The 27,611-nt window shown below is 42.6% G+C and overlaps 1 protein-coding gene across 16 annotated transcripts in view; it reads right to left on the bottom strand.

Annotated features, from left to right (window-relative positions):
• FOXP1 (forkhead box P1) overlaps nt 1-27,611 on the bottom strand; it is a 598,032-nt gene that overhangs the window by 49,936 nt on the left and 520,485 nt on the right. For all 16 annotated transcript variants that reach the window (XM_079934807.1, XM_079934808.1, XM_079934799.1 and 13 more), the window contains one exon: nt 8,775-8,879. In XM_079934807.1, coding sequence (XP_079790933.1) covers nt 8,775-8,879 — 105 coding nt within the window. The remainder of the gene's footprint in view (nt 1-8,774; nt 8,880-27,611) is intronic.

Here is a 27,611-nt window from a genome sequence, read left to right on the forward strand (position 1 = left end):
AACCTGGGGATTAATATGTTATTTGGGGGAAATGTATACCACCACGAAAATGAGAAGAGAATTACGGCTCAAAAACATGTCTGGATAGAGAACGTGGCCCTGTTCGCATACCTTCAAAGACCCACCCTTGATGGGGGTGAGTTCAAGTCTATGAGGCACAATCTATCTCTTGCTGATCGCCATATGGAGACGTGCACAAAGAACAGACACTAAGAGATTAAAAAAAAAGAAAGAAAGAAAGGAAAAAAAGAAAAAAAAAAAAAACCTTCCAAAAATCACGCAAGAAAACCGAAAACAGAAAAGAAAAAGGAGAGTGCTTCCCTTCAGTGTGTGAGAGACGAGACTATTTCAACAGCTGATTCCACCCTCAAAGAATACAGCGCACATAAAATAAATACAGGTCACCAAAATTAACAAATCATCATAACTGTCTAATACATCCTGGGCTGGCTGCGGAAAAACAAGATCATTCTGGATTTATATCTGTAAGTATGGGATTTCCTGGACAGTTAATATCCACAAACAATCAAACACAGGAGGAACACGGGGAAAAAGGCAGCATTATTTCAAATTTGAGCTGAGAGTCGTGATTTGTAAAGGGCTCAACAGGAACTGGAGTTGAAATTTGAAGCAAGGAAATTCTTCGACGAGGCACTGATGGACATTTCTCTGTTTCTCTTGGCTCGGTCCAGGTTTTTAGGTCGCTGGGTTTCGAATGGGAGGCCAAATGAGACTCTCGCCAGCACTGAAACTTTGAAGATGACAATGAGCTTAATCCCTCAGTTTAAATAAAATAATAATAATAATTTAAAAAATCGAATGATACTTCACTCAAGAGTCAGAGCTTTTTATGAGACCTGTTGCCAATGTTAGTATCTGGGAATGATCTCATCTTTCATGCTGGCTAAATTCCAACACACAATTTCATTAACCCAGGTACTGCAAGTGATAAAACTCATTTTTCCCTAAAGAGACAGCTAAAAAGTACCAGTTATACATTTATGAAGTACCAGCAATCAAAATTATGGATTTTCTAAAAGGTTTTTAACTACTTTTATTGAAAGGAAAATCGCTGTCTCAGACTTTTGTGACACTACTGCTAATAATAAATTTTACCATTTAGACATGGCCGTAATATGGTAGACACTGTCAATAAAAGTGTGGAGCAAAGACGATCCCCCTGTCTTTTCAGCGATGCCTTCTAATTACAGGCCGGAAGCGATCACGTGAAACACCTAGGCTAGCTAATGGCTCTTAAAATAGAAGAACACACAGCACTGTCTCTGCAGTGGTACAATGCGCCGTGTACACAGACAGTGATGTGCAGCACTGCGTGAGTAGACAGTCAGAAATTTTTCTAATGCTTTCAAAGCCTACGAGGAAAAATTAAACTTCATTTGCATTTCTGACTAAAATCTGTTTGCTGCAAGAAACAATGCATTCCGATGTTATTTGCTGCTTTTTGAGCAAGGCGATGTGGCACTGGGCCGGTTACCTCTGGCAAACTTGTCTCAACTTTTCTATCGAACGTTCTACAGATCACTAGAGGGCACTGTGGTATTTAGGCCACCCTGACCTCTGAGTACTTGGAAAGGTCTTGAACTCCTGAACAGTGTCAGAAAGGTGAAAGGAGAGACATTTCAAGGGGGAAGAAAATGTTTTTTGGTACCACCTGATCTTCCTCGGTCAAACAACTCAAAAAGGCACGGTAAGTGGGAAAGTCAAATCCAGAAACATATTAAGCTCATTGTGGAAAACTCCACGACTTGTCACCTGGGCTCTGATGGGGGAAAATTTCCTCCCCCAGTTCCGGTGACTGAGACTGGGAGGCTAGAATCACATTTGCATATGCCCACCTTCTAGAAGACTGACTCCCCCTCCACGCGCTCTCCTGCACTCCCCAGAGGTAATTTCACTGCAGAACATCCAGGTGTGCAAACCCAGAGCCACGAATGGGTTTGGAACAATTTATGATATCCGGCCTCCTTCGACGTGTATTAGCATATACCTGGTTTCTTTAACGTACACTTTGTTTTTCCAAAACCACAAACATTGGTGCTGGAATTTCATGTGGAAGTGCTTAAGGGGCTGAAAGTTAACACCTTTGTGATCCTTGCAGCCTCGCGGTGGCTGTGAAAACAAAAGCCTCTTTGTGGAGGCTTTCTTGAAATGTTTTCTTAACATGTTCCAAGTAGTTTTAGGCCGAGAACTAAAGTAAACAAGATGTTACCATGATAAAAACACTTGTGAAAACATTACAGAGCAGCACTTAGGAGTTTCTTGCACATAAAACTCTTCACAGTTTTCAGAAGTGAAATTCAGAGAGAGAAAAAAAATTTTTTTTAAGTGAATTAGTGATGAAATAAATGTCCTCTGCTGTCTCCAGCCCTCGACCTTCTTGAAAGGGTCGAAGTTCCACCGCTGGGCATTTCCTCGTGACATTATCCTCCCCGTCTTCTATGACAGCGCATATAAAATTTGTTTTGGCTTTAAAAAGTAATGTACATCTGACTAACATGCAAAGGAATTTGGGTTTTGATTGTCTGGCATGGTGCTTCTCTCCATGAGCAATAACCAGGAGATAAAAACAGAAACAGACAAAAAAAAAAAAAAACACACCCCAATTTCTTTCAGACGGCTATCAAGCAAGGGCCCAAATTATACTTTTGTTAGATGTTCTGCAAGTGACTGTCGAAAAGAAAAACTAGGGGAAATGGACACATTTTTCCCAAACACACATGAGGAACTGGTATTTGTGAAACTATGGGGTCTGTGTCTGATTTTACATTCTAAGTCAGAAACAGGAAAATGTGGTCATGATTTAGCCTTCAGATCCACTCGCCACCTTGCCAAAGAATGGTATGGGCCCTTTTTCAAAAAGCAAAGGGGAAGAATTATAGATCCCTATTTTTATTGGCGAGGACCGTATCTTCAACCTGGTTAAAAAAAGAATAAAACCTGATCCAAGTGGGGAGAGGACAGGAGGACACCCTGAGCTTCACCTATCTGGATGGCACTGGGCTTCTCTTTGCTTGGCTGTTATCGGAGGATTCCGAGCAATGCAGGGCTGGCGGGCTGCGTTAGAGTTAGCGTGAGTACCTGCCGGCGTCAGTTTCCTCCAACAAACACCACTGTCACATGATCACTTAACGGCGCAGAGATTAGAAAAAAAATAATCAGCGCTAAAACTGCAACTTGTTTGGAGAAGAAACAGGGAAATAAATGCACACAATAGACAGGGTACCTGCTGGTTGTGATAAAGCGCCCCTCTGTTGGCTGGGAGGGAAAGACAACAGGATGGTTATTTGTACAGTATTTATCTTTGAAATCAAGGGCCCTGTGGTATCCCCTCACCTTGGGAACAAACAAGAGTGTCAAATCTCTGGTTTTGATTGACCAAGAGTTATGATACTTCTTCCCTCAGGAGGGGAAAAAAAAAAAAAAAGAGGCCACATTTTGAGACCTGTGAGTCCCCCCTCCCTTCTTTTCACCTCTCTCTCTGTCAACAGTGGCATTTTATTGTCACATGGGAGTTTCCTCCTGAACAACTGATCTTGGCCTCTCTAAAAGTTACAGCTGCCTAGCCTGAGCAACAGAAGACTGGAAAACACTTACCAAGCCAAGTCACTCTGCTCTTTCATACTGAACCCTGAAAACCAGGTGGAAGAACACAAACCCGGGTAAGTATAAAAGGCAGGCATGGATATTCTCCCTCAATATGAATAAAAATGACGGCTCTGTGAATCCACACTAAAGTAACCCAGGGGAGCGATGATGCCCAGGGAATGCAAGAATGTGGCTCAGCTAAAAACATAATGACACCAAAAACTGTACCCTAGGTCAGAGGTCAGCAAACTGGTCCAAGGGACACAGCCACACCCAGCCCTTACAGAGGGTCCTAAGGCTGCTTCCCTGCTACGATGGCAGAGCTGAGTGCTCGTCTCAGAGACTGGATGGCCTGCAAGAGCCCATCATATTTACTATCTGATCCTTTATGGAAAAAGTCTGCCACCCTTGCCCTAAGATCACATCCGACTGTGTAGGACTTCTTACCAGAAATTTCTGGTTAAAAATTACATTAAAGAACGGTCTCTTCTGACATACCAAAGCTCTGCATAGTCACCACCTCTTCCCTAGTTACGAGGTCAGCCATGTTTGGATAGTTTCCATTATTTCTCTTTTAAAAATACACTTAAGGCAGGCTTCCCTGGTGGTGCAGTGGTTAAGAATCTGCCTGCCAATGCAGGGGACACGGATTCGATCCCTGACCCGGCAAGATCCCACATGCCACGGAGCAACTAAGCCCATGCGCCACAACTACTGAGCCTGAGCTCTAGAGCCCGTGAGCCACAACTACTGAGCCCGTGTGCCACAACTACTGAAGCCCGCGCGCCTAGAGCCCATGTGCCACAACTACTGAGCCCGAGTGCCACAAGTACTGAAGCCCGCGCACCTAGAGCCCGTGCTCCGCAACAAGAGAAGCCACGACAGTGAGAAGCCCGTGCCCCGCAACGAGAAGAGCAGCCCCCACTCACCACAACTAGAGAAAGCCCACGCACAGCAACCAAGACCCAACACAGCCAAAAAAATTAAAATTAATTAATTCAAAAAAATACACTTAAGTAGACGAGAAAAGAAGTACTTATATTTTTCGAGAGTGCCTGCTATGGGCCAGGCACTTGACACGAGGTACCTTTTTCATTCTCACAACCCCAAGGGGTAGTTATTACTATCGTCCCAAGACACACGTGCTGATACTGAGCTCAAAGAACGCACTCCTAGCAAGTAGCTTCACTGCCCATTCTGCCTTTCTTCAAAGCTTCCTTTATACCTACTGCCTTAGGCAGAGAGCACACAGTTAATAAAATGAGCTGCTTCTAACCAGGCGGTATTATAGAACAGTTAACAGCAAGTCCTATGAAGCCATCCTGTCTGGGTTCGGATCTTGACTCCACCTCTTATAAGCTGTGTGACCTTGGGAAAACTGGTTGACTTTGCTGTGCCTTAGTTTCCTTAACCGTAGGTCGCGAGTAATACTACAGTAATACCACTATAAGGTGGCTGTACTGAACGAGTTATATACATAAAGTACTTGGAACTGTGCCTGCTGCACAGTTCAGGGCTCTGCCAGGGGAGTGTAAAATCAGGGGATTTAGAAGAATCAGGGATTTTTGGGTGAGAAAAACAAGAAATCGGTGAAGCAACACCTAAATCAAAGGCAGAGCAATATTACATTTTTGTTGAGTAGGACTCCCTTGAGAATCTAAGCACCACTGGTATCAATTTGCTAAAACCATAAGAGAACACCTCTAAAGTGGGCTAATGGCCCACTCCTGGGCCCAGGAAAGGGGTGCTTTCAGCGCCTACAGATCTGGCAGTTTGAGAAGAAATGTTTGAAACATCACTTCCCACTTCCCGATAATAATGACTCCACTATGATGTCATTCAAAGAGGCCATGTGGCTTTTGTTTGAACCACAAGCAGTATGGCAGCTCTTTCAGTCCAGCTCAATGGAAAGCAAAGCTGGTTTCGCTAAAGCCAATGTGATTACCCTTTAGACGGAGCACACACGTGGGAGACGTGAGTTCACAAGAAGACTAACTTACTTTCCACTACTCTAGGCAAGATCTTGAGAGCTGAAGACAACTCTGAATTTCCCACAGCTGAAATCATGCTGTAGGAGAAACTCAAAATCCCGAAGTTGTCACAGACCGCAGGTCAACGGATAAACTCAGGAAAGCACCGAGAGAACTCTGAGTTCTAGAGGGTTTTTTTCTTATTCAGCATTTACTTTCCCCTCGGCTGGTTTGCAAGACTCATTTTTTACTTTTGTGAACCAAGCGTCTCATCCCCAGCCCCTACGTGGCTCCTGTGGGGTGAACTTCTTCTTCTGCTCCGAAGGTGGGCGTGTGACTGAAGCCTGGCTGCCTCACTGTGACTGCTTCGGAACTAGAACACGTGACTCAGTGTGGGCCAATGACAGTCTGCTGAGGACATTTTCCTGGCACTACTGGAAAAGAGATACACTCTGGGATGGATACACCTGTGGCAGGTAAATCTGTCTTCTTCAGTTCCACTTGGCAAGAGCCTGAGAATGAAGGCAACAAAGAAGAAAACAGAGCTAAGGGGCAATGAACCGATACTCCAATAACCTTGTTCAAGCATCAGGGTCCAGTCATGCTTGAAGACAGCGGTACCACCAGACCTCCTCGTTATAGGAGCCAATTACCATCCTCCGCTTTTTCTGGCTTAAACCAATTAAAGTTGGCTTTCTATAGCTTGCAAACAGAAGTCTTCTGGCCGAATATATGTCAATAAATAAGTACTACGAAATAAATAAGCAACAGTTCCGGGATCATAGTGAGCATTCCAATTCCACTGAGCAAAAATGCCACGTCATGTGCAAAACCACAATAAATAATAGAGACATGAATAAAAGTGAAAATTAGGGGCTTCCCTGGTGGTGCAGTGGTTGAGAGTCCGCCTGCCGATGCAGGGGACACGGGTTCGTGCCCCGGTCCGGGAGGATCCCACATGCTGCAGAGCGGCTGGGCCCGTGAGCCATGGCCGCTGAGCCTGCGCGTCCGGAGCCTGTGCTCCGCAACGGGAGAGGTCACAACAGAGAGAGGCCCGCGTACAGCAAAAAAAAAAAAAAAAAAAAAAAAAAAAAACAATTCCACTGAGCAAAAATGCCACGTCATGTGCAAAACCACAATAAATAATAGAGACATGAATAAAAGTGAAAAATAAATAGGTGGTTTCCTACATAAGAGCCTGACTCCTAATATCCTTAGAAGAGAAAAGGGCTTTTTTAAAGGAATCAAGTTAGCTTCTAATTCTGATGATCTTCAGATTCTTTTCTTTAGAAATCGATGTAGTTTGAAAAGTGTGCTATTTCTTTGTGGAGGTATATTTGTCCCCCCAATACATATACATATACATACACACACACACACACACACACACACACACACACACACACACACACACCCCTAACGCCAGCTCGCATAATAAAAGGAACTAAGATTTGAGGATTAGAGTGGAAATACTTTGCCTATTAACAAAAATTTGTGAGTGATCAATTGGAAAAACGCCCTCTTCCCTCATGACTCTAAAACTGATACATGTCACCAAAAATGTTGACAGCAACTTTATAGTTCTGGAGACTTTATAAAATAAATCGTATTTACAGATGTTTTCTAGCCATTCTATAGAGGAGTGAAATTAGCACCGAGATATTTATCAAAGGTAGCACTGGTGCCGAAGGTGAAATCAGAATTTAAACGTGGTTTCTGCCAAGAACTTTTTGTCTCGTTATCTACAAACAATTAGGCAAGTGATCAGGAAGCAACAAAACAAAGATTCTACAATGAGGGATTTATAAGAGAACAAAGCCCAATAGCTCTAACCAGAATCATCATAATTGTAACGGACTGTTGCTTAATTTAAGATAAAGTATCACTGCTCTTGAGTATTAATATTTAGAAACAATGTAAAATATCTTTTTTAAAATTTTTACATACTTCCGTTTTTAAGGACCACATAATGCTCTCGAAGTAAAATATTACAGCGGGGAAGCTCTACAATGTTTTCACAGACTCCCATTCATTAATCAAAAAAATGATATTCACCAAAAGCGCTTGCAGGTAGCACGAGATCTATCTCTAAGGGTGGCTTTATTAAAATATTTGTACCCAGGTCTGTAAAGAAAGATACAGAGATTGTTCTAATGATAGAAAGACAGCACAAAACCAGAGACCTGCATGTTAAATCAGCCCGCCTCTATTTCCTGGGGCTTGAATGAGACAGAAAAGCCAGAGGCAAAGACTCCCCACTGCCCCCAGTCCCGACACCCACTTTGCAAACCGTCACGTACCTATATATACAGGAGTTTTACAAGTGCACATGTTTGCTTCTTGCATGATAGATAAACATACTAAATATAACGTAGTATTATATTCACTCCATACATCAGTGATTCACCGATACTATGAATATATTTATGTGATGTCAATAATGAAGGGTGGTTTCGTCTCGATATCTTTAAAGGACAAGGCACCGTAGATGAGGGAAATGTTAACACGTCGTGCAGAAGCATTTCACTTCGGTTAGGAGAGGATGAACGTACCATTTACTTACAGGGATGCTTTATCAGTGGTACAGATTCAAATGGGATAACCCAAGTTTTAGTCATACTTTAACTGTAGGAATTAAACTTACTCTCGCCTCCCTATAAGGACAAGAATCTGAACAGAAGTCAACACCAATGCAGAAAGATAAGAATCAGATTGGTAGCTTTTCCCGGGCATCCGTTTCTTACGTTTATAAAGTCATTTGTGAAGAACCAAAGAAGAGGCCCAGTCTCCAAGCTATTAGTGGCCACTAGTTGACACCAATTTTATAAAGCTAGAGCTAGGGCGTATGTCATTGATTTAATATGTAGGGATGTGAATAGAAGTGAAAACTGAATTACTGCACGTTTAATATTGGGAGAATTTTTACTTAATCACTGTCATTCTGAGAAAATAAGTAAATACAGGATCTCACTAAGAGGATCAAAAATGCCCTTGGATGTAAATCCTTCCCCCTTTACAAGGCAACCCTCAGCAGACTCTGTAACTATTCCCGGACACTGCTCGACATGGTGACTTAGAGGCGACCCTCAAAATGGTGGCGTGAAACTCGCCATCAAAAAGGCACCGCATGAGGAAAAGTACGAAGAGCGGGAGGTGACGGCTACGCGAGAGAAGAAAGCAATATCAAATCCTTCTTACTTTAGAAATGACTGGAAATCTTCACACACTGCTTCACAGCCAGGCCACTTGCATACGCCATGTCCATACAGAGGATGGCTATGGGGATGCTCCTCGTGGGACAAACTGAAAGAAAACACACAGAGGACAAGAGAATAAGTTGGCTGCGCAGAACCCCCCCACCAGACATACGAGGTAAGAGGAGGCAGCCCACGTGGCCAAAGGTGAACCAATCCGTGCTTTCCTCTTCCTGTGGAATTTACGAATTACTTCTGCACGGCGCTCTACTTACAGCAAGAGTTCAATTTCAAAATGCGAACAGCCCAATAGTACAAATGTGCCACCACGTGTGAAAAGTGCTCGACAGGTTTTCGTTAGAGGCAAAGCCCTCCACTCAGACTGCAAAGGGTTCGTTAAAAGGCTAGAACTTATCCTTTAACCTACCTAATGAAGATGATAACATCTGTACTTGATTTTGAGATGCTCTCGCTGTTTTCTACCCAGAATGTTACATATTTTTCTCCCCCTCTTCTGCCACCAACAGTATTCCCGAAATTGTAAAATCTTTTCACTGGTTAAGTTTATCAAGCAAAGAAGAGTGCAATTAAATAATTCAGAATAAAATAATTGAGAAAGACAAATGTATCCAAGGAGATGATTAACTTAAAAAAAAAAAAAAGCTAATAGTGGCAGGAAGATTCTATCCCTAAAATTACTAACACCAAAGAGTGAAAGAAAACTTGGCATGAACGTGAAAGGGTTAATCCTCCTGTGGGGTTCCAATCAATAGGTAATGATTGGGCCACACGGATCCAGGTCATGGGACGCTTTGATCCATGCCATTTGGCACTTAGAAAAGTGTATCTGTTGTACTTGCTGATGAACCATATTCTCAAATATTTTCTCTATTAGATTTCTGCATCCAGACTTCTTTCAGACAAATTATTTTTACAGTCGTTTCCATAACCTTAGACTCTGTCAAATAGAAACATAAAACTGACATTAAGAGTTCCGTTTTGTACTAAAGCACACTGTCTTCAAGGAAAGGGCTATTTTGCAACTTACTCCACTGCCGCTGCCTGACTTTGAACTTCAAGCACACTGAATTATGATTTCACACACACACACACACACACACACACACACACACACACACACACACACACACGAGAGGCCTGTAGTTTATATAACCCCCAGGATGTGTAGTCATATATTTTATCGATTCACATTCGTAGAGCAGACATACACAAACGCCACTTGTCCCTGACTTATAATTAATCCACAGTGAATGTATTATGAACATTTAAACTGAGGGTCATGAATACCAAACACACGTATACACTGAACAACACTTTATCAAAGATCCATAGGTCTCCCTGTGGCTTTTCAATGACTTGCTTGGAAATCTAATAAAATTTGAAAATAATAAGCTAGTTTCCCTGACAATAGAAAACAAAGCTGAGAAACAACAACAAACAAAAAAATGCATTAAACTAACTCAGGAAAGCACTGAAAGGTGCCCCCATGAGAGAAAAGAATAGCACAAGTGAACTAAGGTAGTTACAGTGAGGTTTCTAAAGCCCAACGATACAATGATATTCTCTGAGCGGTTACGAGGGTAAAATTCCACTGGACCGAAGGAAAGAATGACTACCTATCTTTGTTCACCTGCAGAGTCTTTAAAGAATAAAAGAGGTATGATATGAAAATAGAATTAAAAAAAATTACTGGCAACATTTAACATCCAGGAATCCTTCAAAGTACCAAGATTCTCAGAATATCTGAGAGGGAAGGATAGCATTTAAAAAGAAAACTGTTCCTACCAACATCTTACAAGGAAAAAGAAAAAATATCCAACCATAATAACTCTTCTCTTTACCAATTTTATTAACATTATTTAAAGTAGTTTCACAATCCTAAATGCGTTAGTATATATTTGTTATAAAATCCTTGAAAAATCTGGAAAAGAAATAACTACCCTCAAGTACACACACACACACACACACACACACACACACACACACACACACACACAATTTTTGACAAATTAGGCATGAAGATCTGCATCCTTTTAAATTTTAGATAATTTTGAAAATACTCTCTCATGTTATCCACTAATCTTCAAAAGCTTCAGTTACTGATGTGTAACAGTCTGTCATGTAGCCTCTTAGCTCGAGCTATCTGCCAAAATTGATATAACCATTCCTCTATTTTGGACACTGAGATTCCCTTCATGTTTCTAATATTTAGGAAAAATGTTAGAAATTAAATTTTACCAGGCAAAACATCCCAGTATATAACTGATTTTTACTAGAAGATATATTCAGAGAAATGGAATCACTCAGTTAAATGAGTACTACGTTTTAAGATTGACCATTAATACTCCATTAAGTTGCTCTTGAGAAATGCTACATGCCCAGTACACTCTCAGCCATTATACCTATTTTGTGTGATTCTTCAGGTTGGAAAAGAGGAGCCTCCACTAGTGAGGATATAAAATTAGCATCATCAGTTAGAAACTGCCAATGGTTATTCTACTGTGCCTTGTGGGTTAAGCCAGGAGGGCTCTGAAAGTAACAGTAGGAAAGAAGGTACCACGCCTTCACTAGAGGAATTCACAACTAGAAATAAAAGTACATAATTCAGCACGTGGGCCACCTCCACCCTAACCCCCGCCCCCCGTTTCTAGGCTGACTTATTTGGAAAGGCTCCTTGGGCTGAATAAAAACTACTCTCCTCTAAGAATTTATTTTTGGTTCAACTCAATATCCTTATTTCAAAGAAAAGGACCAACGACAACTCACTGAAGCCTCAGAAGCATCGCCAGTCACACCCTGAAGGCTAGAGGAATGCCAACTCCTGGCACACGCACATATTTACACACTCAGTGGACCTCTTGAAAATGTGCCTCTGCGTTAAAACTGTATTTTTTATCATGTAAGCATTATATGTTCTTATTTTTAAAAGTTCACCTCATGCTGTGTTGGCTCAACTTTGCCCCACCCTCGTCCCACACCTGACGCAACCCTGCCCTGGTCAACGGTGCGGGCACCCCGGCACGTCACCACACTGCACTCTCCTTCTCGTGGGCTCTAGTTTACAAACATGGAAACACGGGATACATACTGCTGTCACTTGCTGTTCATATTTGGACACTTTAAAATATACAACTGTCTGAGATAAAGTGCTTGGCTTTGAAAGGAAGAAGAACAGACTGGCAGTGATGCCCTGGTGGAGTATCTCTGCAAAGATACATAAGATACTCTTAACACTTGTCGCCTCTGGGGCGGGGGACCGGGCATTGCGGTGGGGCGGCGAGCAGAGAAGCGAGATTTTCACTGTATCATTTTTTCGGTATCTTTCGAAGTTTTAATTTTGTGCATTGTAGGTGTTTTTTGCTGTGCAATTGTTAAATATACGTATATACACACACACACACACACACACACACAAACCCATACAGAGACATACACACACATGAAAAAATCAAGTGCTACGCAGGACTCGACTTCCAGCCTGCCACGCACCCTGATGCTGGTGTAGCAAATGCTGTATCCTTGCTGCCCGTGTGGCTGAGTCTCACTTCTGGCCTTTCAGTCATTCCGGATGAAGCATCGTTAGACCCCACCGGCTGTACCCCTGAATGGGAACTTTTCTGTTTCATCAGAGAAGTGGAACAAGCCTTTATACCCTTACTGCCTTTCAGGACTTGCCAAAAGGGACAAGATGGGAAATTTAAAAAAAAAAAAAAAAATGAGTACAGGAATTGTTAAACTTGAATGAATTTAGAATTTCATTTCCAGGATGAAACTTGATGGAAAAATGACCATCTCAACATCTGACAGTCAGATAAAGCCCGTGAGCCCAATCATTTACATATACTGGTTACGGGTAGCTCACCCGTGTGAGGAGTATAACTTCTGGAAAGCCGCCAAGATCAGTGCTGAATAAATGCTGAATAAATGGATGAATAAATAGATGTATTTGATTTTAAAGGGATTTCAACATGCTTGCCCCAAAATTAAACTTCAAAACTTTAGGGTCAATTGTTTAATAAACTATTTTTTACTATGAACTCCCAGGTTGAAAAGTTTTAGGGACAGGGAATCACAACTAGCTCATCTCTGCCCACTCGGTACCTAACACAGAACATGGGCTCAATAAATGCGAGACAGACTCATACAGACAATAATATTATTCTATTTAATGTCTGTGTGGATATACACTAAGTTAATGCTTGCCTTTTAAAAAATGTCTTGAAGGTACAGCCCAGAATGATGCCAATGCACTTGAGAAGAGAGCATTCGCACCTTCTATTATTTACCTTTAGTCCAAATATTTAAAACGCAGATAGTCCACACTCAAGAAAAGCCCCATGATCTAAATTTCTCCTGATGACCCTTGGTATGTAAAAAATCGATATATTTATTAACACGAAACAGTGACAGCATTTCAGGTTAGGAAGAACCAACTTGCCATGAAAAGTATAACTACACAAAAACAGGTAATAATTCCTGACATTACCTAATACTAAATACACTCTGTATTATTCAGTATGATGTAATGGTGTCACTGACATTTATTTAAGACTTGTTTTGGTATTTATTCTTCCTATATCAAAGTATACCAGCCAGAGCCTTAATTTCAACACTGACTCTGGCCTTTGAGAAGATTTTACATAATGGTTATGGTTTCTCAGCGGCGACTATTCACTACTCCCTTCCCAAGTGCATTACTCAGCCAAAACTTGAACTAGAATCACTGCTAAAACTAAGAACAGCTTCTTACTGCAGCCTGTAGACTTTAGTGGCCCTATGCTCTTGGTCCTGTAAGCTGATTTTCCCTGCGGTAGTAACCAAGAGAATCATCTTTGAAGGAGAGGAAAAGCACAGACACCTCAGAGAAAAGGGAACCCTCCTGCACCGCTGGGAACGTAGACTGGTGTAGCCACTACGGAAAACAGTATGGAGTTTCCTTAAAAAACTAAAAATAGAGTTACATATGGTCCAGCAACCCCACTCCTGGGCAGATAGCTGAGGGAAACTCTAAGTCAAAAAAATACATGCACCCCAAGAGCCAAGACATCGAAGAAATCTAAGTGTCCATCGACAGATGAGAAGGATAAACTTCTTCCTTGTGTGGTATACGTACACAAAAAAGAATGAAATATTGTCATCTGCAGCAACATGGATAGACCTAGAGATTATCATACTAAGTGAACTAAGTCTGACAGAGAAAGGCAAATTTCATATGATATCATTTATATGTGGAATCTAAAAACAAAAATGATACAAATGAACTTATTTACAAAACAGAAACAGACTCACAGATATAGAAAACAAACTTATGGTTACCGAAGGGGAAAGGGAGGGGAGAGGACAAATTAGGAGTTTGGGATTGACATACACACTACTATATATAAAATAAATAATCAACAAGGATCTCCTGTACAGCACAGGGAACTATATTCAATATCTTGTAATAAACTACAATGGAAAAGAATCTGAAGAAACAAGAAAAGCACAGACGCCTCGCTGTACCTCAATGCCAATTTTCTTTTCTCCTAAAGGCACGCCTCCAGCTTTTCCTGTGTCCTGACCTACGTTCTCACGTCTGCCTTCTAAGTCTCGTCCTATTTGTTTTTTCCCTTTTCCAAATTTGCCCTCTGTTTGTTTGCTCAATTTCTGATTCATCTGTAACAAAAGGCTACATCTGTGCCCATTAGGGTTTATAACTTCTCCCCTTGCCCCCCACCCATCAACCCCAAATTATAAATTGTATTCCATTTCACTAGCATCTTGTTTGATATATTAAGTTACGGAAGACTGCTGGGCATTCTCTAACGGCTCCCATTGATGGAATACATTTTTCTAAGCTTCAATGAGGTACAATTCGTATCCCATACAACTCATTCATTTGAAGTACATAATTCAGGGAATTCCCTGGCGGTTCGGCGCTTAGCGCCGTCCAGTGGTTAGCGTGGTCCTCGGCACTTTCACTGTGAGGGCCTGGGTTCAATTCCTGCTCGGGGAAGTAAGATACCGCAAGCCACAGGGTGCGGCCATAAATATATGAATAAAGTACATAACTCAATGGTGTATACAAAGTATATAATGCAATATTCACGGGGTTGTAAAACCACCACCACAGTGTAATGTTAGAACATTTTATATCACACCAAAAAGAAACCCTGGACCCATTAGCAGTCACTCCCCTAGTCCCTGCCAACCACTAATCGACCTTCTGTTTCCAGACGTTTGTCTATTCTGAACATTTCATACAAATGGAATCGCATAACATGTGGTCTTATGTGTCTGGCTTCTTTCACTTAACAACATGTTTTGGAGGTTCATCCACACTGTAGCATGTGTCAGTGCTTCATTTCCTTTTTTATGGCTGAATACTATTCCACTTCATGTATCTAACACATCTTGTTTATCCATTCATCTGCTGATCAACAGTTGGGAGGTTTCTACATTTTGGCTATTGTGAAGAGTGGTGATACGAAAATACAGGTACATGTACCTGTTTGAGTATAAGTTTTCAATAATTTGGGGTATATAACTAGGAATAGAATTGTTGGGTCCTGTGGTCATTCCGTGGTTAACATATTAGCAGACTATTTCCAAAGCAGCTGCACTACTATTTTTTCAAAATAACTTTTGAAATCACATTGTTTAAAATAAGTCTCGAAGTTTGATGGAGAGGGGCAGCACTGTTTGAGGGTTCCAATTTCTCCACATCCTTGCCAGCACGAGGTGTCTGTCTTCATCTTAGCCATCCCAGCGGATGTAAATTGGTACCTTTTTGTACTTTTGATCTGTGTCTGTTTAAAGATGAATGATGCAGAGCATCTTCTCATGTGCTTATTGGTCATCTGTGTGTCTTCTTTAGAGAAATGTCTATTCAGATCCTTTGCCCATTAAAAAACACTGGGTTCTTTTTATTGTGGACTGCAAACGTTTTTTTCATGCATGTATTTTCTGCACGCAAGTCCATTATGAGATATATGATTTGCAAACACTGATTCCCATTTTGTGGACTGTCTTTTCAGTTTCTCGATGGTATGCTTTGAAGCACAAAAGTTTGAAATTTTGATTAAGTCCAATCTTTTTCTTTTCCCCCTTTGCTTCCCTGCGCTTTTGGTGTCGCATCTAAGAAACCACTGACTGAGCCAAACTAATAAAGACTTATTCCTATGTTCTCTTGCAAGAGCTTTCGCACTCACAATTTAATCAATTTTGAGTTAATTTCTGTATTTTGTGTGAGGTAGGTGTCCAACTTCATTCTTTTGCACGTTGTCCCAGCACCATTTGATGAAAAGACTGTTCTACTCCAGATGAACTGTGCTGTGTTGGCACCTTTGCCAAAAGCCAAATGAACATAAATGTAAAGATTGGAGGCGTTTTTTTTCTTTTCTCTCTCTTTTTTTTTTTTGCTTCACTTTTGCTGGATTTCTTTTCCCCAGATGTACTACTCCCATTCTCAAAAGAATTTATACTCAAAATATAAAATAACTCTTGAAATCACATTGTTATAAAGTAAGTTTTGAAGTTTGATTGGGGGGGCAGCGATAAATTTTTAATAAAAATAAAACTTGAGCAACTGAACATTTTAAGGAATGAGTGCCGAGGGACAGTTTTTATTTTCCAGATCCTGTTGCTCCTTTGTGTGCTGAAAAGTCTTTTCAGAATGTACTTGGTGTATCTCTCTGCCTAACAAATAAATGGAGTGTAACTTACCCTTTTATTGAAGGTCAGTAATATTTCTTTATGGGGAGGGGTGGGTGCCAGGTGAATGAAAACCTCATTCTGCATTATAGATGCGCTAAAAACCAGGAACCTGCAAGTCATTTAACTGCCCTGCCCTCCAATTCATTTGAAAACCAAAGGGGATCACACAGGATGACCTGTGCTGCTTCTCCCAGTTGGGAACGCCTCCACCAAACTTCTACCAGTTATGCAGATGAGAGAGGGTGTGGCACAAATGACATACCTTGTTATTGACAAGATGAAGAAGGAGTAGGTGCTTAATGAGAATGGGTTAAAGGAATGAATGAGATCCACGCCCTTACCTCTGCTGGGGGGGTGGGCAGGAAGCTCTCTTCTTCTAAACCGTTCCCCACCCCCCGCAGATACATACACCAAAAAATCACACCTAACCCCCTTTGCCCACTGGCCACCTGCCTCTTTCCCACCATGTTGGCTTTTCATCCATCCAGCCAACGTTAGTGCAATGCTGACCCTGAGGCAGGCAGCCAGGATACTAATGATGAACACCAGTTCTCTGACAAGCCACGTCTGTGCCTGTCTCTGGCTCAAGTCTCTCCTTGTCTGTCTGTCTGCTTTCCAATTCTTTGGTCTCATGTCCATGCGCACACGCGTCTTTGTGCCCACCCCGTAACACTGTCAGCCGTGGAATCTTCCCCGCTCAGATCCATCACAGCCTATGATTTTGGTGACCAGGAGATGCTCATTCCTAGCCCAAAACACGAAACTATTCCAGATACCTCAGGTTTCCAGCAAGGTGTTCTCTTCAAACACAGTTTCAGGGCTACCTATTAATAAAAAGTACTTTCCACTAAACCGTGATCATAACGAGAGCACACGTCAGCGGAAGCCACTGCCGTTTTAAACCTTTTTCTTTCTTTTGCTTTAATTCTTTAACGACAACTTACACAAAAGCGATCCTACTTTCCTTCTTTCTCTTTTCTCTTTACTTTTTAGTTCTTATCACATCTCCCTGACTTCTACTTTGCTACCATAACCTACTCTCAGTAAGATTTTAAGTAACGTACCCAATTTCTTAGGTTTGAATATGGGAGCCTGAATTTGATTTCGAGTGATGAAGTGATAACTGAAAATAAAATATCATCAGACTTCAGATGCTTTTACACTAAATTTTCAAGAACGAATTGATATCAAGTGTTTCTGATATGTACAGTAAGTCTACTTGAATGAAACCAAACTAGTTGAGCTGGCTTTGGAACTTGATCACAGATGACCATATAAAAAAGAACAACGCAGATTCACAAGAGCAGAAGAGATGATTACTTATATATCGAGCACAATTTTCCATCTTAGAGTTTATTGTTTGAATACTTTTCATACTAGAGTATAACTCCTCAAAACCAGCCAGGAGTCAAATCCCAGTCTCTTGCAGTAAATAAAAGGACAGGTCAAGTTTCTTCAGGTGTTATACGGTAGCATCCGGGGGGAAAGGTCCTACACTTGCCTTGGAAAAGTGCAAATGATACGTGCGAACAGGGGAAAGGGTGACTCAAGCATTGTGTCTTTTTTCCTGGTGCCTTTGTGAAAATGACCTTTCTCCTTTAACTTTCACTGAAAACACTTCAAGAAGCAAATGGGCTGCTTCTTTTATACTGAAGAGGTGGGACATGACTTTGGCCTTACATTTCCAGCACGCTGCCTTAATCTGTGCTCATTTCAGAAATACTCCATCCTTAGGTGTTTATTAATCAGGTTTCCAAAGCAAGTTGGCAATCAGCTCTATAATCTCACCGCCAAGAGACGGGTGTTTTACTAAAGCCCATTAAAGGGCCTACTCTAGAGCAAGGAAAGATGGAGTCCTCTGCAAACTGGGAGATGCACACACATGCTTCTCCCCTTCCCTCTCCCACGCAGTGAATCCTTGACTCTCCTTCCCCAGAACATTCATCATCTCAATTTTCTGCTGCTTTTCAAATCATGTTTAATTAGAGGATTTCACATTCCCTTGTGATATGATATTCATGAGGAAAACTTGCAACTGGAGTGACTGTGAATTAGTCTGTTAAGTGCCAGATTTGTGCTTTTAAACAATGATGGAGATTATTGTTATTATCTGCTCTCAATATTGTGCCTCGAGACGTGAGGGCTACCTTAAGTAACTTCACATCTGAAATACAACCTATTAACTGTTTACGTCCGTTTCCCCCCCCCCCCGGAAATACAAATTATCCTGAAAGAAATACAGCGTCACCTTTCTACAATGGACCCCATTAGGGCATGGGCAACTAACGTGGTGAGCTGGGTGACTCTGAGTTACATAAAAATACCCTCGCTTTCGTAGTTATGGATTCACGCTCGGGTAGACTGGAAAACAATTTTGACATCAGATCTGTGACTTCTCAGGGGTAGCTTTTTATAAACCCTGTTTAAGTTAATCAGTTTCAAGAAAACGTAAAAACTTGTAATATGTATATGCAGGTATGGCAAACGTTGAAGATGGCAAGGGAATGACTCAAAGATTGTTGCGTGGGATAAAAGGATTAAAACTGTCTATAGGTAAGGATGCTCACTCTGCCTTTTTCCATTGCTAATCAAAGACTAATGCTTCTCAAATTCTCTTATAGCTGTAAATCACCTGGAGATCTTTTTAACATGCAGATTCTAATCCAGCAGTTCTAGGGTGGGACCCAAGACTACGCATGTGTAGCACACGCCTGGATAACGCTGCTGCTGTTGGACCCTGGAGCTCTAAGGAGCTTGAGAGTTCCCTGTTCCGGATCTGACCTAAAAGTGAGCGTACTTACAGAAACACACGTGAGCTGTCTTCTCTATTAACTGTGGGGTGAAAAGCAAACTGGGGATGGATAAATATGGAAAGCGGAGACACTGGGCAACCTCACCAAGCAATAGGTACAAACTCATGAAAACTCTCACTGGCCCAAAGTTATTTAAGAAGTATATGCAAGTCTTTTTTTTTTTTTTAATATAATGAAACAGCTAAGACTAAAGGAAGCTAGCACCGGGAAGAGGCCATCATCTCCTGTTTCTATTCAGCAAACACCAGTTTCACATTAGCACGGATCTACTGAGTGACTTGGCCAGTGAACAGTGTTTGCCAGGTACTCTACGGATCAGTAGTACCCCGGAGTACACTGCTGAATCTGGGTTTGACAACAACTCAAAGCTTCACAGGTCCCAGACTCTAGGGCTGCCTTGGGTATCCTCTAAGCCTTCATGGCATCCCTGAACCTGGGAGGAGAGGATGTACGTGTGAATAAGTAGGATCTTGAATTAACTTTTTTAGGAAGGGGAGTGACGCACGTGGGCTTTTCTAGGAAACCAGGGGGTATCATGACAGCAGGGTTTCAATCCACTTGGCATAGTACCATAGGCAGTCAAGGCCCCTCCTCAGTAAAGAGAGGGAAATCCTACCAAAATATCCCAATAGGTGATATACACGGACTCAACGGTGGCCCACACGATGTCAGGAAGAACAAGAATGCGTATTTCTACAAACCGGCAGATTTACTTTAATTTGTATTAGCCAAAAATATATCTAGCATCTGCAACTTCTGGTTTCACAGATATCATGTCTAAGGATGAGGCTTATTTTATTTAAATTAAAAATGACTTGATTTAAAGAAAATAATATAAATTACAATAGTCATCTAAGCAGATACGGCAAACCTCATGACAGTGGGGCACACATTCAAATGACTAAACTTTCAGAAAACAAAAGTGCGTGAAGGAGTCCTCAAGGAGAGGCAGTCTGTAACTGGGTTTACTTCCTGAGTCGACAGTGACCCAGTGGTTAAGTCTCTTTAATTTGAATTTTCAATAGGGAAGGAAGAGCCTCAGAATTATCCTTGACTGATGGGACAAAGACCCACAAAAGCCACGAGAGCACAGGGCAGTGTGTCGGATGCTTCGAGGACTAGACCCTATCCTTTAGGACCAGGGAGCGTCCTATGTGTAGACTATCGATGGTAAATCAGCTGCTTCACCAATGGTAAGAACTTGAGGTTGGGGGCCATGATGACAGGTCATAAGTCTGGCAGTTACTCTCTTCACCATCCCCTCCAATCTGGCTCCACCTCCCTTTTCAGATTCACTGGGCAAAACATGCAATCTTGATTCTCAGAAGCCTGTGGCACAGCAAGACAACGGAGCAGAGAAGGAGAGGGGGAGTACCTGTGGGCTGGTCGGTGTGTTCTGATCCATCACCAACACAGAGCGGGTGATGACAAAGGCCGAATGCCTGTTTGCAATGGTGACAAGTGAAGGGATACATAAAGGAAAAGGACAAGAAGAGGCAGAGGTCCAGCTTTTGTTTCTGACACCCATAAGGGCGATCGCTATGCTGAGGTTGTCAGTGAGAGTTTCCCACTGGCAGCATTAACACTGGGATCTTGTTAAGAAAACAGAATGCTTTCCAAAGAGGGGCTGTGAGCAACTGTGTCAATACAGACATAGGGACCACTAATCCAAAAGATATTAACACCATTAGGCAGGCATGCGCATTATGTCCATGCGAGTGTTTGCACTGGTGAGTCACAAGGTCTGTGTGGAACCCTGTCCATATGTTAGAGGAAACAACAAGACCCGGAAAACCAAAGAGCATAAATGAAAGTTCCAACACTAATTCTTCTCATTTAAGCCCTGCCCCTGACACTCTGTGGAAGTCAGCACAAGCATACTCCAGAACCAGAAGAATCACGTAACAGAAGCGTGAGGGCCAGATCAGGAAGCAGGAGGTGAAGGGACGAGGGACTTAGAGAAATAAAGTGGCTCAAAACCATTAGGCACTTGCATTTATGTTTCCTAAGAATTACTTCCTACTTTATGTCATTCCTTTTATGTCTCAGCAGTACAAGATGCTTCATTCATGGTCACTGGATTAAACTCTTCTCTGCCTTTGATTCAGCATTTTTGTTTGTTTGTTTTGGTTACTGGGGGGCTTTTTCTGGCCATGCCACATGGCACGTGTGATCTTAGGTCCCTGACCAGGGATCGAACCCGCACCACCTGCAGTGGAAGCGCGGAGTCTTAACCACTGGACCGCCAGGGAAGTCCCGCCGCATGTTTTACGAAACACCTACTTTGTGCTTAAGCGTCGTGTTGGGTTCCTAGATCAGAGTCTATAAACTGGAATGCGTAAGAAGATCCGTGGGAGGGCGCTGGGATAATATTACCACTTCTGTATGCATGTGTTAATATTAGAGCTTTTGTATGAATAGATACTTGTGTACCTACGTGTATACATTTCTCACCTTCTTACTCTTTAATTTTTATACTACAGGTACTATATTAAGCATGTACATAATTGATTAAAAGTATCTTTAGTAGGGGTGCATACTCAAAAGTTTTAATATTCACGGGGTGACTAATCAAACACATCTGGAGGTCATTGGTATAGACTGTGACTAAGTGCTCATCCTCTCCAGAAGAGTTCTGCCCAATTCCCCAGTTGAGGGGAAAGAGAGAGAATTGAACAGACGGCTGGAACATAAAATTCTGTAATATTTGATCTGGGCCTTTGCGTATCAATTGAAGCTCAATGCTAAAAGGAATAGGATGAGAAGAAGGCAGGTGACTAAAGCACAAAAAGCAATTTCATACATAAAAAAAAAAAAAAAACTTAGAAAGAGCCAGAGTACTTACAAATGATTTAAAGGCCAACATCAGGAAATTTTAAAATGAATTTTGTTCCATGAAATAGTTCACATTGGGTCACAGTCTCAAGACCTGTTCTCTTTGAAATGTTGAGTCTTGGCACTGGACCCAGACTGTCCGAAAGACTAGTGAATAATAGTTATCAAGATCCCTCCTCTGTCACTTTGAATCGGAGGAGGGGAAGAAGGCCATGGAGTCAGGACAGATGTTGGGAGGTCCTACAGCACTGGTTCTCAGAGTTCGGTCGCTGGGAACTTGTCAGGGATGCACATTCTTAGGCCTCACCCCAACTTACCGAGTCAGAAACAGTAAGACTAGGGTCCAGCAATCTGCCGTTTAGCCAGTCCTCCAGATGATTCTGATGCAAGCTAAAGACTGAGAATCAATGTAACCAGAAATCCACATTTCCCCTCCTGTTTGGAGCACATAAGTATCAGTATCAACAAAGACTAACCAGGTACTTCTACAGCATCCGTGGCCAACGGGTAGCTACTACTATTAACGAGTTCCTGAGCCTTATTAAATTCCTAAATTCACTATGTTTTGAACACGCGGTCTCTGCAGTGAAATGCAGCACCAACCGCACGCCAGGCTGGCTGTGCTAGATGACCGGGATGTGGCAATCGACAAGGGACACGGAACCTTTCCTTCCTGGAGTCCACTGCATCCAAAAAGCTCACCTGAGGCAAACGTGGGGGCTGTGTGGAAATGCAGACGTGACGATATTCCACCAGGGCTCGTGTTCAACAAACTATACACTCCATCACATTTTGCCTATCTTCGTATCACTGCATTATTTACACTGCGTTGGCAAGTGTCTGCCTCTGTGTTTGTCTCTCTAGACTGTGAGCTCCTTAAGGGAAAGACCTACGTTCGAGTCATCTTTTAATTCCCAGAATCTACAGAGTTATTAGTATGTAAATGCTCAATAAAGGCGGCTTGAATGAATAAATGACTTTAACAATAAACAAGAGTCATTAACATTTAATTAATTAAATCATCAATAATCATTTAATATCCACGGAGCACTGCCTGTGTGCCAGAGACTAAAATGTGTACGAACTCATTTCATCTATGAGGCCAGGCTTGGTAACAGACCCGTTTCACAGAGGGCGCACTGAGGCACACCAAGATTAAGTACGTGGAGTGGGCCGCCTGCCCTGGAATGCAGGCCATCTGGTTTGAGTCCACACTCCTAACCGCTAAACAACAAAGCCGCCCCCGCACTAATCGAGGTAAGAGCCATGATCTAGCAAAACATGCCTCAAGGTCCTCTGCTTCTGCTGTGCCCTCCGCCTGGAGAGCTCTTCCCTGACTTCTTCATGTCTGTTCAAGGGTCACTTCCTCAGAGAGGCTTTGCCAAACCCATTTATCCAAACAGTGACCTTAGCCCCGCTCTTCCTGCTTCACTTTTTTTTTTGTCTTCAGATCTTAATTCTATCTGTCTTTTTTTTTTTTTTTTTGGCGGTACGCGGGCCTCTCACTGTTGTGGCCTCTCCCGTCGCGGAGCACAGGCTCCGGACGCGCAGGCTCAGCGGTCATGGCTCACGGGCCCAGCCGCTCCACGGCACGTGGGACCTTCCCGGACCGGGGCACGAACCCGTGTCCCCTGCATCGGCAGGCGGACTCTCAACCACTGCGCCACCAGGGAAGCCCCCTATCTGTCTTTTTATTACGTGATTATTTGTTTGTTCTATTTCTCTTCCACTGCAACATCAGCTCCACGAGGTCAGACTCTGTCAAGCTCATGGTTCTATCCCTCGAAGCCTAGGACACCTGGGACGGGGTTAGTGAAGTTTTGCAGAATAAGCGGACCTGCCTCAGTACTGTCTGGTGACTTCTGTCCTGCAAAGGCAGGCTTTTTTTTTTGTTGAACTCTGGACAACTTCCCCATTTATCCTTGTTAAGTTTCTCTTACTTCTGTCTGTACAATCCTCTAATTTATTCAAACACTACTGGATTATTCCAGCTCTTGGTGTCTTTTTTTTTTTCTAATTAAAGTAAGCTGCCATTTATTTCTCACACTGATCTTTAACACGGAGACATCTTGTTCTCGTCGTAAATATGACTCATACGGAAAAATGTAAGTTGAATATAGGGGCTCATGTATACCAGAATGTTACCATCAATATTTCAGATATAAAAAAGGAGACACGAAGCCAGAGATGCCTGTCCAAGTTGAAGGTCTATAAGTAATCATTTCAGTGGAGTTTTTTAGCCTTTTGGATGTATAACCTGAAATTCCACCAGATGACTAAAATAGCCCCTCTTGAAAGCAAATACCACATCATTTACACACACACTTTAGGTTTCTCTTTCCTTTTGCCATAATACACCTTCAAACTCAACATTCACAGCCAGGATGTAAAATACACACACAGAACAGATCCTTCAAAGACAGACCTCAACATATTTTTTTTAAAAAAGGAAAAAAAGAAAGAAAGAGAAAGAGAAAAAGAAAGGGAAAGGAAAGGAAGATCAACTTGCCATTTGACTGATTTCCCTGAAGACTATAAAAGGAATTGAAATCTGAAGGTCATAAAAGTGTGCCCATTTGTTTAGGGAAGTCTTACAGGTAGTACAAATACATCAGCTACAGTTGCTATGGGGTCTGTTTGTTTACCAAACGAGAATCCAAGTAGTTACACAAAAGCAGAACAACATTTGGGGATATAAATGGAGAAGGCTTTGCCTTCTGGTAAAATTTCCAAAGTGCCTTTTAAAATGTTCCTGTTTTTCACCTTCTTCACTGGGAAATCTGTTTTCTAGATTCTCCCTTTTCAGTTCTAGCCCTCCAAGGAATGCCTTACTCTCAGATTTCTAAGGCTGGTAATGATTTGCTTTTCCTTTTCCCTTTCTCTTTTTTAAGATGTAAAGACTAAAACCACTAGCCCAGCCACCCAAACTGTACAATGAAAGTAAGTTCTCACAATACAAAAAAAGAGAGAGAGAGAGAGAGAGAGAGAGAGAGAGAGAGAGAGAGAGAGCGAGAGAGAGAAAAGAAACAGAAACTGCAGAGTTTATAGACGAATTCTAGGACAGGCACGTCATACTTAAATTGAGTTAATTCACGAACAACCACCCAGAAAGGTGTGTGTGTATGTGTAAATGACTTTCTATGAACCAGGTATGTTTCACGGACCTGAATTATACCTGCTGGGTTAACCACTGGCTTCTAAAAAAATAAAAGGAGGGGGGGTTACGTGGGAAGGAAACCAGCAAGACTGTTCTGCAATTTCTTAGTTGAGCGTGTGTGTGCACGTGTGCGCGCGCGTGTACGCGATAACTCAGACCTGCCATTAAGCAAACTGCACCACAGAGGCCGCTGGGAGTGGAGGGCTTCTCTTCACACTACACTGACCATGGTACCCACCAGGCACAGCCCCGGCGCCTTTCTGTGAATGGGACACGCTGCCATATGGACGAAGACACTGAACAAGCTGTACAAGTCCTGGCGACATGTGCCCAGGGGACTGTCCCGTAGTCACACCACCTGGGCCGTGGCAATTGTGCTCTGTCTGTGCAGAGGCACGGAGGAGCCCAGCAGGATGTTATTTCTGAGTACACACAAAAAGGAAAATTACAGTTAGGAGAATTCTCTGGCTAGCGTATCTGTTGCTCAATTCCCGAAATAGTTTCCCAGAGGAACGGTTATCTGCTTTATTCACACAGGCAGAAATGACAAGCTGGAACACATATTAACAATTTCCCTTTGTGAGCTTCCACTATTGTTTTAATGAGGAGAATATGCTTTGTAATATACTTGGGCCTTGACGGATCACAAAGCGGGGTGGAAGAAAGAAAGTGAGGACGGCCGTGCACGTGTGGCCACTCACTTGTATCACCCGAGCGAGCAGGTCTGCACAGTGGTGCCTCCCTTGGAAAGGGCCGCAGAGCCAGGCTGCCAGGTGGCCCTGGTGCAAAATGGCATCTTGGTAAATCTTGAAAAAAAGGACGTGCCTTCCATTTCAGCCTCTTGGATAGGTTCCTCCTCACCGGGCCCCATCGCTGGCTGAAAAACACGGGACTCCTAGCTGTCACTGAAGCGAGAAGGCCACTAGGAGTTTTCCAAGTCACACAGCGTTCCGTTGACCCTTGGCCTCCCTTCCCACTTTTGGATGGATCCACAGCCACCAGAGAAAATTTTCTATCCAGTTGGTCCAAGGGGTAAAGTGTACATTTCAACCAGACTCTCTTACAGGTAAAAGGGCAAAAGCCAGTACAACAGGCTATGCCATCAGAGCTCCCCAAAGACGGGTCCTCACCGTTCTTCTGTCGTGTGCTTTCCTTTCCACCCTTGGTATGGAATAAACGTTAAGAAAGCTAACGTACATTAGGTGTTTCCACACAAGCGCGAGCACCTATGGAATACCTGGGTGCCAACCAAGGGAGAGGGTGGAAAAAACCCTATCGGCAAGAGCAACTCATCAGAAAAGAATGACTAACCTCCATGATGAAAGAAAATGGGGGTTCAAAGCTGATTTTTCATGAGAAATCTGGGACATTGGACATGAAATGGCCCATGGTTGAGATTCATATTAGGCAGTATCCCAAGGGAGGAAAAAAATGAAAATCAACCGAATTTAAGAGAAACTTGTAAAACAAATGTGACTCTCCAGACCCATGATGTCATTTTATTGGAAAGTATTTATCATTTAAACACAATAAATAGAAAAAGATTTATAGGGTCTAATGATGCTGTGCTATGGTAAAAGGCATTTTATTGAGATAAGACATAACAGCTGTTTGAAAATAACGGTTGGGTTTCTCTTTTCATCACCCCATGAAGGGAACAGTCAAGAAAATCCATAAATTGATCCCCCAGGATGTGGCAGTATTTTCAAGGTGTCCTCCCTTTGCCCTCCCTGAATGTGTGGAATGACGGGAGGTGACACGGCACCATGGCACACCACCCTAAGAGAAGCTTTCCTTCTACTTCTAAAACCCAGAAGCAACTGGTTTCAAGCAGAAAGAGGAAACTGATCACAGCTCTTCTAAACGCGATGATCGCCACACACCCAGTAGCTCTTTGGGGCATGAAATGTTGATATGTCCCCAGGAGCGTCTTTCCGACATAAGCAGGCACAGTTTTGTCCTAAACAGGTGACTTCCCTTGCAGATACACGTGGGACAGCCGACGCTGCCAAGGGTCTGCTTTGGGGCAGAAAGCAGCACCTGAGTGTAGGCCTCTGCTATTGGCTGCACCCTTGTCTCTTTCTTGTCCCTACAACACCTGACAGGACATGCCCCGCCTGCTTTCTATATTCTCCACTTCTCATCACCTGTGTGCAGCGCCCTGCCTTCCCTCTTCGCAAAAAGATGCGGCAGGGGAGAAGAACGGGCCGCAGAGAAACGCGTGGGGCTTCTCCCTAATTATGGCCCAACCTTGGAAGGTTACGGTCTGGTTCTGATCCCCAAGCTCTGTCCCCTGGAGGCTGTAACCCAGAGTCTGGGG

Source organism: Stenella coeruleoalba, assembly GCF_951394435.1.
Source record: "Stenella coeruleoalba genome assembly, chromosome: 10".
NCBI classification, from domain to species: Eukaryota; Metazoa; Chordata; class Mammalia; order Artiodactyla; family Delphinidae; genus Stenella; species Stenella coeruleoalba.